We start from the raw sequence: 12,084 nt of genomic DNA, 5'->3' as shown, positions 1-12,084 counted from the left end.
TGTGAAAGCATTGCTTTCAACAAATTATAGGTTATAGGTGTATGAGGTTATCTTACTCTTTTTTTTTTTGTTTAAAGTAATATAAAACCGCTTACCAACAAAGGATGTAAGTCTTGAGTAATGCACTTGCTGTCAATGGTCATATTCATTAAAAACAAATCCTTCATAATCTTATGTTGATCATTAATTTGCTCAACAAGAAATTAGCGTTACGACATTGACATAGTCCCATTTCCCCAAAATAACCTTTATAATGTAAGCGAACAAACATGAGAGTTAATGCATGTGCTATGGTAGAGCTTGTTATAAGAGTGATGAATTCATATATTATATAATTTGTTAGAATAATACCCATAAGTGCAAAATATTTGGCCTCATGAGAGCTTCTTCATGTTCAATGTCATGCAACTAATTCAAAGGTGGAGTAACATAACCCACATGAAAGACATGGTTTGGATCTAAATTTTAAGAGATATTGGCATGGGGGAAAAAAAAGTTGGAAGGTAATCTAGACTTTCAATTATAGGGGCTTCTTTTGTAACCCTCAAAATACTTTGAGTAAATTGTAGTGCCAATAGATGAAGAAGTTCAACCTAATTCTTGAGGTTTAACCTTGCAAGACTAATAGAGATGGCTTGCCTTGACAAACACACAGAGAAATTTACATTGAGATAGAGAATTAAGATGAGAAGACATGATTGGTTATGGATGTACGGATACAAACACTCATCTCAAAATCATGAGGTTGGTGTTGGTTCTTGTACGCTATATTATGTTCTTTGCCATTTCCTTGCCAAAAATATTTTACTTAAATAATATCAAACACACCAAATAATTTCATTGTTCAGATCAAGTTTGGTAGCCGCTTTTATGGTGATATACCAAAAGGCCCATGCCCCAGCTCACAAAGCAATGTGCTTTTATTTGAGAATTTTTTTTGAAAAAGAATAGAGTGTTCACAACTGACGATCAGTTAGGTAGAAAAGGTCGAATCCTATTTGGCACAATTTTGGCATGTTTCCACCCTTGAAAGCCTAAGCTTTTGGCTTTACCTTTGCAAATTCCAAAGTTCGTACAAGATTGACACTTGAAGGGTCTTACAAAGCTTCGTTGAGGAGGATTGAGCCTTCATGACGGCTTCCGTGATCCCTTCAAGTGATACGCCTGGATAAAGGTGTTCGGGAAGCGAGAACTCTACATCACATGTGGATGTCTCACATGGATATATTTATCATTCAAATAGCATCACAATACAAACCATGATGCAAATTACCAATTTTACTATGTGACAAACAAAATGCAAGAAAACTGTGCAGATATGGTTTCTTACAAAGCAAAATTAAATATAGTGTATATAATAGGGAGTGATAGGAGAAATTCAAGCTCATAGTACTCGACAAATTCAACATGCCACATAAGGTGCATCTGGTGGGTAAAGATTATTTATCCTGATAACTCACCAATAACACCACTGTATCATGGTTTCCTCAAATAAAACAACATCATTATCATTTTGACATTCTTGCTGGATTCAAATCATAAAGATTGAAATCAAATCCATCCAAAGTTTTTAACTGCATTATATGGTAGGAAAGTAGACCCCTTAATATATTAGCTAACTAATTTCTTAATATTAAATTGAAAAATTGTTTGGTAGGAGTTCAACAACAAATCCAACTATTAACCCAAACACTGGCGATAGAAAAATAGAAAACTTCTTAAAATCTAGCAATTAAATCCCCCCGAAAATGAAGGTGACATGGGATTCTGTTTATCGGTAAACTTTTCAACACACATTTAGCTGGGGATTTGAAGAGCAGAGAAAACAAGACTAAAACTAAAAAGGATGAATGATGGCTTCACTTACAGAAACCACCTCCCATGTGTGCAAAACATGCCGTATCGAGCATTATTAGAGATTGTCTGGACTTGATGAGAAGGATCATTTCTGTTTAGAATCATATTCAGTCCCCACTTTTCTCCAATGTAGAAGCATCCAAATTATAGACGTACCTGTAACATGATGAAGAGCATGCATGTTAGCACTTGACCACCACAAGCATTAAAATATTTTTCGCCTGATAGAGACCTATTCCCATAATGCTAAATCGATCTTTTCACAGCACATTCCACAGTTTACGCATTGGTTACATTATCAGTCAACTCCTTTCATTCAAATGGTTCTGTCAAGGTAGAGGGAGACCGAGTTCCATGTGTTCCAAACAATCCTATTACAAAACATTTCATAAATAGTCTTTGTAGTTACCCTCAGCTCTTAACAATCTACTTTCCCTAGTATGGTTTTCCTCCTAATACGAACCCAAAGTGCCACTCTTTTTATCTGTAAGTTACTTTATTCCGATCCTTCTAAGTTATAGAATATAAATAAGAATTCGAGGAAGTATGTACCAGCAAAGAATGTCACTGTAAGAACGTTCTTCGTTGACATGGTATGAAAAATGAGATACTCCATTCCAAAGTGACCGAGGGCATACACAAATGATAAGAGCGTTGCAAGATATAGAGGCTTGTTGTGGAGGTTCTGTGCACATAAGAGGCATAGTGTACAAGTGAGAAGGGTCCATGTGCCGAAAGTCCTCCCATGGATTTCAGTCACTGCAAGAAACATCATAATCAATTGATCTATATGTCTTTTTTCTTAAAAGCATTTGAATTAGATTATGTACAATACACCGATTTACAAGGTATTGTATTACATTATGTCCAATACCCAGATCACTGCTGTGCAAAGCACACAGGGGGCCACACAACCACTCCAGAAAACAAAAGCTCTACTTTTCTACAATCTTGTGTGGCAAAAGAAAATGTTTCCTTGTTTTCTACAATCTTGTCTCCCTTTTTTACCAATGTTTCCTTGAGAGTCTCCATGGTGAACATATTTTGAACAAGCCACTTCATATGCATGAAAAAAACAAAGCCGTAGAAACTAATGTACATTTCCAGTTAGCCTCCATTAGCACAATGGGGAAGACAAACATTCAATTAATTCAATCAAAGATAATAATAAATAATAATAATAAAGTGGCAGTGGGGATTCTCAAATCTTCCATGACATATTTTAGCGGTGAGTTCTCGAGCATCGATTCTCTCCTTGGCAACAAAGATTTTATTATGTAAAAGGATCGCTTTCTATACTCTATTTATTCACAAAATGATTGAACATCGAGAGTCATTACTCAATTTCAAAAATAAGAATGTTATGCAATCTGGTCCCATGGGCCATATCGGACGAACGTCCAAGGATGAATGATAATGACAGTAAAATCTGTCAGTCTGACTATCCATCTATCTCTATGCACAATGTCTTTTCTAGCTATATTTTCTTCCTTTCAAACATTACATCAGATTTGCAGGGATGTAACTTCTTCTTCGATTCCAACTAAGATCAATTCATGTCGTTGGCCTTTTGAAGACCAAGTTGATACAACATTTGATTTCCGTTCCTCTCTCTCTCTCTCTCTCTCTCTCTCTCTCTCTCTCTCTCTCTCTCTCTTAGTAGATAGATGAGTTACTAAGTGTCTGCGAGAAGAGAGCCATCCGCAGAGCCCAGATGTCCACAAAGCCAAACCACACAGAGCTGAGGCGAACCAAGCCCACGAACGAAAGCCACCATCCGAGGGGATTCATCCTGGAACCTGCTCCAGAGTACCAAGATCTATGAGATCTGCCAAGATGTCAGCTCTGGGCCCACAGAGAGAGACAGAGAGAGAGAGAGAGAGAGAGAGAGAAAACGCAAAGTTGGGAGATGTTGGAGTAGGAAAAACACTACTTTTGATGTATCTTCTTGCTACGGTGTCCATTCCCTTTGTTCTTTGGCTCGTTTCGAAGCTTGCGCGGAGAGCTTTCGACCTTTGTTCTTTGGCTCGTTTCGAAGCTTGCGCGGAGAGCTTTCTAGCTTTGTTCTTTGGCTCGTTTCGAAGCTTGCGCGGAGAGCTTTCTAAAGAGTATCTGCACGTATCATTTGGGGGTCTTGGTAGAACGCTACAAGTAAAAATTCAATTCGGTTGCATGCATCTCATGATCGCTTGCTTTGACTCCTTCTTCAACACAATTACTTGTAAGTGAGCTCTTTCCTAATTCTTGTCATATGGATGATAGTGTTTTCATGAATATGGATGAGTCTCCAAATTCTGCAAAGGATGCATGCATGGTTGAGTCAGTTTCGAGCCCAATAGGGGATGGTAAAAGAAAACGATGTATTGGAGATAATAGTAATGACATGTCTTATGCTGATGATGCAATGCGACAAGATGAAATTGAGAAAGATGATAGTCATTGGGAACATTTAAGATGCATGGCAAATATATTAATGGAAGATTGTATAAGGGAGAATGTGAAAGTTGCTGAGGAGTTTGTTGATGATGAAGTGGCTAAGGTAGAAATTGATAATAAGGAGTTTTTGGACTCATTTGCTAATTTCTGTGATAAAGGGGTCATATTGTTTTTCATGGGGAAGATACCTTTCCTTTGGAGGGTCAAACAATGGTTACGTGGGATTTTACAAGCTGATTGTGTTTAGGATGTTTATGTCGGTCCTCGTGGATTTTATGAGGTTGTTTTGGTATCACAAGAGTATAAAGAGAAATTACTAAATAAATTGTCAGTTTTTTATGAAAAAAGTTTGGTTCATATTGTTCCGTGGAGGCCACTAGTGGAATACCAAGATATATTAAAGCAAGAGTGTCCTGTATGGGTTGAGGTAGAGTGCACATATTCAGTGGTTTGGCCAATATTACGGCCCGTGAGGGAAAAGTTGGGAAAGATCTTGGTGCCTCCTAGTGCTAATGCTCAAAATCGATATCGGATGTGTATTCTTTGGAATACTGCTATAAAGAGGCCAAGTTGTTTACAGATTGCATGCTCTGGTATGCCACCTATGTATTTTCGGCTTAAATGGGGTACATTTGCAAGACCTTGTTTCCATTGTGGTGTGTTGGGGCATTTTATGGCTGAGTGTCCTCAAAAATGAAATAATGTAGTGGAGGTGGTACATGAAGAGCCTACAAATGTAGTGGACATAATGTATCTATGGAGAAGGGCACACAGATTCAACAAACAAATCCCATGCGGAATAAACCATGGGCTCGTCAAGAGGACTATCCAAAGAAATTATCTTTTGATAATAAAGGTAATTTGTATGTTCCTTGGAATAAACGGAAATCGGTGCCTCGTTCACATGAGGAGCCATCAGGGTCTGGAGTTTTGCATTCTCATAGTAATTCATATGCAATCTTAGGGGATTTATTTCAGGATATCGCAGAAACATTAGTAGTGAAGGAGAAAGAGATTTCTCGAATAAAAGGAAAAAGTAAAGTATGAAGATCACCACATGGAATGTGAGGGGTTTGTGTTCTAGATTTAGAATGCATGAGGTTTGGAGGATTATGTTAAGTGAGCAATGGGATGTTTTATGTACAATAGAGCATAAAGATCATCGTAATGTTGGTTTAATTAGTTGTTCTAAGGGTTATACATTATGTTATGCTGGCAAGGTTCATGGGGATTATTCTGGGATTGTCATGTTTATAAGAGATAAATTTCACCCAAAAGTAATTGTTTCAGATGAATTTGGAAGATTTATTGTGGTAGAGATATGTTATGAAGGGCAAGTTCTTTGGTTAGTTGGTGTGTATGCATCGAATGTTTCACAAGACCGAAAGTTGTTATGGAGATCTTCTGACATCAATGCTTGATAATGGTAGACCTGGTTTATTGATGGGAGATGTTACTGTTTGTTGTGACACAAATCAATCAACATCCATCCACTCTATTATGGATGGACCAAAGTCTCAAGAATGGGGAGATTTTGAGACTGAAATCATGTTAAGGGATGTACCTGGTTATACCTTTCAATCGGCTCAATATAAGGATACTTGGAGCAGGTTGGATCGAATGTATGTAATGCATACCGAAGGATTTTTACCAGAGATTTTGGATATTTCAATGTCTTATGGGTCAATTATATCAGATCATTTCCCATTAATTTTTGAATTCACTCACCACTCAATTAGAGCTTTTCATGAGTTTTTAGGAAAACCATCGTTGATTTTTAATTCATCATTTTTGGATCATGAGTTCTTCCATGCCTATATGTGTCAATTGATTGATGCATTTGCCTATCATGTTCAATTTGATGGGTATGAAGCGTGGGAAATATTTGTTGCAAATGTTCAGAGGTTAACTAGGTTTTATGGAATTTACCATGCTTTTAAAAGGAGAAAGAAATTAAGTCTCCTAGTTAATTTGCTTGATAAATGCAACTCATTGTTAACTTATTGGCCAACGGATGTAGAGTTGTTGGGATATCAAGAGGTATTAATTTCTGCGCTGCATGATCTAACGGAAAAAAATTATCAACATACTAGACTACATCGTCTAGGACAAGATTCTAATTGTCAATCACATAAGTTTTTTCATGACCTTCATGAATCACATGCACGACATAATGTGGTAAGGTTAGAGGAAAATGGTATCACGTGTTCCGATCCTCAAGAAATTGTGAAGAAATGCATAGACTATTATACACAATTGTTGGATGTACAAGTTTGTATCGATGATAATGTTAAAAAGGATAGAGATGTATTTTTTAATGGAGTGAAAAATCATGTATCGCATGATGCGGCACAATCATTAGATGCTAATATTTCAGAGGATGAGGTGGAACATGTCATGTCACATCTTGCTAATGATAAGAGTCCTGGGTGGGATGGATTAACAAATGAACTCTTTAAGAAATATGTGATTAAGTTAAAGGAACCTTTTACGGTTTTATTTCAAAAGGTGTTGACATTAGGGGAAATGCCTCATTCTTGGAATATTGGTTTGATAAAACTTTTGCCAAAGGTGCCTTCTCCATCTTCCTTTGCTCAATGGAGGCCTATTTCATTGATGGGGGGGAATGTACAAGATTTTTGCAAAAGTGATAGCCAATAGGTTGCATAAGGTTTTACCTTCTATTATTCATAATGCTCAATATGAGTTTTTAGCAAAAAGAGACATTTTACATAATATTTTAAATGTTCAAATGGCAATTGACTATGCAAAGGATTCGAAGCAAGAATTGGTGTTGCTACAATTGGATATCGAGAAAGCCTATGATAATGCGGATTGGTTGTTTATAAATCAATTGATGTCTCATATGGGTTTTGGTGATCGTATGTCTAAGTTGATATACACATTAGGGGAGGGTTCGGTTTCACATGTGATGTTTAATGGAGGAGTAACACAACCGATTTCTATTCGGAGGTCAGTTAGACAAGGATGCCTGATAAGTCCTTTACTATTCACTATTGTGACACATCCTATTCTTGTTAAGTTACACAATATGGCTATGGAGGAAGAATTGCTTGGACTAAGGTTGCCATCAGGGAAGCCATGTATTGTTCAAGCTCTAGCAGATGACCATATTATGTTTTTGGCACCTAATCGGGAAAATATTAGTAAGACAAGAGATGTGTGGGAATTGTTTTCAAATGCTTCAGGGTTGAGAATCTGTCCTCATTTCTGTCAGGAATAGTACTAAAGCAGAGATGGAATTAGTACTAAAGAAGAGCAGTATTATTAGGACTAAGGGGACGGGACTGCGTAAGATTCCCGAGAGAGGAAGTGAGAAGAGGAGAGAGAGAGAGAGATAACGAGAATGAGAGAGAGAGAAGGATGATGACAACAACTCTTATATTATGTGAAAAGATAAGTACAAATCGGCTAAGAGGCTTAAGACTGGCGTTGAACCAATTTGGTTCAAAACAATGCCTTGTGCCTCCTTTTATAGTGTTTTTAGGAATAATCCTGAAGCTTCTAGAATGTTCTAGAGAGATCTGGAATATACATCAATTTTCTATGATAAAGCATAAATGAAAATAATATCCTACAAATTACAATTCATAGTCTAATAGTAAGAGCTCGACCCATGTAGCATAAGGTCATGGGTTCGAGTCTTGCCATATCATGACACTATCCCCCCCTTAAAGACGACAAGTGGAACGAGTCGACGCTAATTACAGACCGGGTTTGTCCGGATACTTTCGGTGGAAATCATCAAGAGTATCCTGTGCATTGGCAACATGCTCAACGGGTTCCCAAGTACATTCGCTCGGACTATAACCGAGCCAATCGACCAAGTAATAAAGTTTGTTGCGAACAAGTTTGGAATCGAGGATGGCAACAACTTCATACTCCGGGCCGGCGTCCAACTCCAACGGGGGCGGCGGTGGTGTCACACGATCAGGAATGGTGTTTGCTTTATAAGGTTCAAGAAGAGAACAATGGAAAACCGGATGTATCTGAAGCTGCGGAGGGAGATCAAGGTGGAATGTGACATCATTAATCTTACCCGTAATACGGAAGGGACCGAGTCGTCGATAATCCAACTTGTCGCACGGTCGAGTAGTCTTGATGTGATGACGTAAGAGCCATACTCGATCTCCGATGGCAAAAGAGGAGGGAATCCGATGACGATCCGCATAAGTCTTCTGTGTGTGTTGAGCATGACGAAGGTGAGTAGAGAGATCCATCTGGATCTTGCGTAGCCTCTCCAAATGATCCTCGGCACGAGGGTTGGTAGGTAGCTCCGGGATGTCGATCACCGACCAACGAGGATGGAAACCGGTATAAGCGAAAAATGGGGAGACTCGAATCGAGGAGTGAATAGCATTATTATACGCAAACTCCGCAAAGTGGAGAATCTCGGCCCAATCGTCCTGTTGATAACTCAGGAAACACCGAAGATATTGCTCCAGCGTTTGGTTTGTTCGTTCCGCCTGCCCGTCGGTCTGAGGATGGTAGCCGGAGGAGAGATTGCAGGAGACCTTAAGCATCTTGAAGAGATGTTGCCAAAATTTGGAGACAAATTGCGGTCCTCGGTCACTGATGATACTGTCTAGGAGGCCATGATGCCGAAATACCTCACGCATAACAAGGGCGGCGGTTTCCTCGCTAGTGATGGCAATTTCATGTACAGAACAAGATGTGTTGGGGTTGGGGTGGTCAGGAAGGATAGTACATCGTGGTATGATTTTTCGTCACCTTGGATATCCAATTGGGGTGGAAGTTTCTCATGTGAAACTTATTGAGTGGGTGTCCAAAAGGTTGGAGGATAAGTTTATGTATTGGAGGTCTCAAATTTGGCCTTTTCATGTACGACTTAAGGTGGTCCAATCAATTATGGTCTCTATGGTATCTTATTATCTTCCTTTGCTCCTATGGTCAAAGAAAGCTCTTGAAATATTGACACGCTCGATGCGAATGTTGTTATGGAAAAGAAAAGGGAAAAGTGTCTTGTCGTGGTTGGCATGGGATCATGTTTGTACTCTGAAGTGTCTTGGCGGGGCATCAATATTAAATCTATATGAGCATATGGTGGCTCGCCGATTTACTTTCATTCGATTTATGTTTGAAGGTGTACAACCTTGGACAGAAATGGTGGCATACTTTATAGAGAAGAACGGAATAAAGCTTGGAAACATGAAGGTTGAAGCAAATTGGTGGAATGTAATTAATTTTGATAGGGATGTCAAATGTGCAGGGTCTATGATAGTTGATCATTTGTTGACATCATGGAAAAGTATGTTAGATTTTGTGGAATGGCATCCCCAATAAGAAAGGGGATGTGCCAATTCATTACGAATGGAGGTTTTGGCGACATCAAGTTTGTTGAAGTGGGAAGGTAAGCAAAATTTTAACCTTCAATTTAATTAGATGGCTAGATTAGGTTTGGTAACAATTAAGGATGCTATGTTGGTGTCACAAAGAAGATTAATGGCTTTTCGAACAATCAGATCAACATTTCGTATTCCAAAAAGTTATACCTTTATTTGGGATAAGTTGCAACAAATACTATCTTTGTATGAGCCAATTCCTTATTTAGATGGACGATCTCAAGAGCTTGATTGGAGGTTTGTTGGAAATAAGAGATTGACTATGATCTCAACAAATGTTGCTTATCACACATTGATTAACAAACATAAGTGGTTGGAAGAAAGGGTTATAAAGATATGGGGGGTTTCATAAGCCCATTACTTGGTGGCTTCATGTGATCAAGGCAGGTTAGTGTTCTCGATTAATGCTATGAGCCAAGGTATTTGTTTGGAGAGTTATGATTGGAGCTTTACCATTGGGGGATGCATTAAAAAAAAGAAACATTACTAAAGGATTGTGTTTCTTTTGTTCCGTAGAATTGGAACATAGTAGGCATCGATTTATTTCCTGCCCGATGGCAATGATGGTTTGGAGGTGTATCAGTTTATTGTGGATGTCTCTAACCGGAGTACGTCTATCTTCCTTCAATTGGGTTTTTGCACATATGGAGAACAATGAACCAATGCCTCATTCTCAAATTATTTTTGAGTTCTTGAGGTATTGGGAGTTATGGTTCAATTGGAATATGCGGAATGCCTTCATTTTTTATTCGCAAGTGGGGGTGAGAAAATATGTTCTAAAGTTAAAAGGACTTCTTTTGTGACAATTGATTGTGCTAGAGAAGTCACGAAATCTCAACTAGGAAGAGAGAGAACTCTGCAAGGTCACATATCATCATATTCGCCATTTGAATTGGTGTGTAGGGTGGCATTGAGTTTGGTGTCGTAGTTTTCTTTAGATCCCTAGATAGAAGGGGTTCTATAGTTTGTTGTAAGTTAGTCATGGTGGTGTTTTTTCTTTCGTAATGAAAGCCATTATTTACGAAAGAGAGAGAGAGAGAGAGAGAGAGAGAGAGAGAGAGAGAGAGAGAGAGAGAGAGAGACGTACCTCCTGAGTTCTGTGGTGGTTCCTACAGAAAATGCAGACAATCAGTGAGGGACACTATTATATGATATGATATGATATGGGGGATGGAATGGATTCTTCAGACTTAACACAAGAAAAGGAAGTGATATAATAACATTATATCACCAAAACAAAACAGAAGAAGAAGATGATGATGTTACATTACAACTTAAGAGAATGATTGAATGAATTATCTACAATTGTATGTGTATATAGTGGATGTTAATGAATGTATGAAATATCTACAATTGGATGTGTATATGGTGGATGCTAATGAATGAATGAATTATCTACAATTGGATGTGTATATGGTGGATGCTAATGAATGAATGAATTATCTACAATTGGATGTGTATATAGCATATGCTAATGAATGGATGAATTATCTACAATTGGATATGTATATGGTGGATGCTAATGAATGAATGAATGATCTGCAGTTGGATGTGTATATATAGTGGATGCTAATGAATGGATGAATTATCTACAATTGGATGTGTATATGGTGGATGCTAATGAATGAATGAATTATCTACAATTGGATGTGTATATGGTGGTGGATGCTCATGGGCTCCTTCCTTCCTTCCTTATATGGACACTTACTTGGGTGCTCACACCTAGGAACCGGATCTTGCCAATCTAAGGGTTGTTTTTACATTTGGGAGAGAGATACGTATGGCTAATTTCTAAGCAATTCTTTTGAGAACCCACATTCATTTCAAGCTCATTCGGTTGGTTGCATTAAATGACAAGCCTTTACATAAAGCTACAAGCATCTTGCTTCTATATTCGTTTTCAATTATTAATGATGATATATGAAGTGATACATTAGCAACTCCTCTAATTTCTAGTCGAGGCTTCAATCTTGCTATCACTATGTATGAATGTTTCTCGGTTGCTTCAAAGAGCAAGTTGGCCCATATCAATATGCAATCTTCTCATGCAACTTTACTAATACATACACTATTTACAAGGTATACCTAAACAAAAAGACAAATGGTCGAAGTCAGCACTCTCTACTTGCTAATGTTTACCCTATACATTTAATATTCATTGATTTCTAAGTGGAAGATCGAATATTTTTCGTTGGTTGACAAGTGTCATGTATATTTGAGTGCAATATTTACAAACCATCTCTCAACCACAATGGTATAAGAATAAGAATCTAGTTACTTTTTGTCTTCTACACCTTAATTCCCTCCTTAACTCCAATGCTAATTAGAATGTTTTAATTATATTTTACTAATTGTCGTGAATTAAGTGCTTAATCATTCTTCCATTATACATATTACTACAAACAAA

At 37.9% G+C, this 12,084-nt stretch overlaps 1 protein-coding gene across 1 annotated transcript; it reads right to left on the bottom strand.

Moving 5' to 3' along the window:
- Positions 1-1,609: 1,609 nt before the first annotated feature.
- Positions 1,610-3,713, bottom strand: LOC147865535 (ergosterol biosynthetic protein 28-like). The gene is made up of 3 exons (XM_087318369.1): positions 3,534-3,713; positions 2,410-2,616; positions 1,610-2,013 (listed from the first exon to the last, which is right to left on the bottom strand). The coding sequence occupies exons 1-3, from the start codon at positions 3,646-3,648 to the stop codon at positions 1,943-1,945; spliced, it is 393 nt and encodes a 130-aa protein (XP_087174495.1). The 5' UTR covers positions 3,649-3,713; the 3' UTR covers positions 1,610-1,942.
- Between the last annotated feature and the right edge of the window lie 8,371 nt (positions 3,714-12,084).

This window comes from Azolla caroliniana, unplaced genomic scaffold, assembly GCF_043228905.1.
Source record: "Azolla caroliniana isolate FFs.n. ecotype wild unplaced genomic scaffold, voAzoCaro1.0.p SCAF_4, whole genome shotgun sequence".
NCBI classification, from domain to species: domain Eukaryota; kingdom Viridiplantae; phylum Streptophyta; class Polypodiopsida; order Salviniales; family Salviniaceae; genus Azolla; species Azolla caroliniana.
Note: the sequence above shows the minus strand (reverse complement) of the source record. Positions and strands in the feature narration are given on the sequence as shown.

Bases quoted from the DNA above. Each gene is read 5' to 3' on its own strand.
- LOC147865535 (XM_087318369.1), bottom strand. From the start codon at position 3,648: ATGAATCCCCTCGGATGGTGGCTTTCGTTCGTGGGCTTGGTTCGCCTC. The intron at 2,617-3,533 runs GTAACTCATCTA...TGTTTCTTGCAG, and splicing joins TCTCTTCTCGCAGACACTTA to TGACTGAAATCCATGGGAGG. The intron at 2,014-2,409 runs GTACATACTTCC...ATCATGTTACAG, and splicing joins TACAGTGACATTCTTTGCTG to GTACGTCTATAATTTGGATG.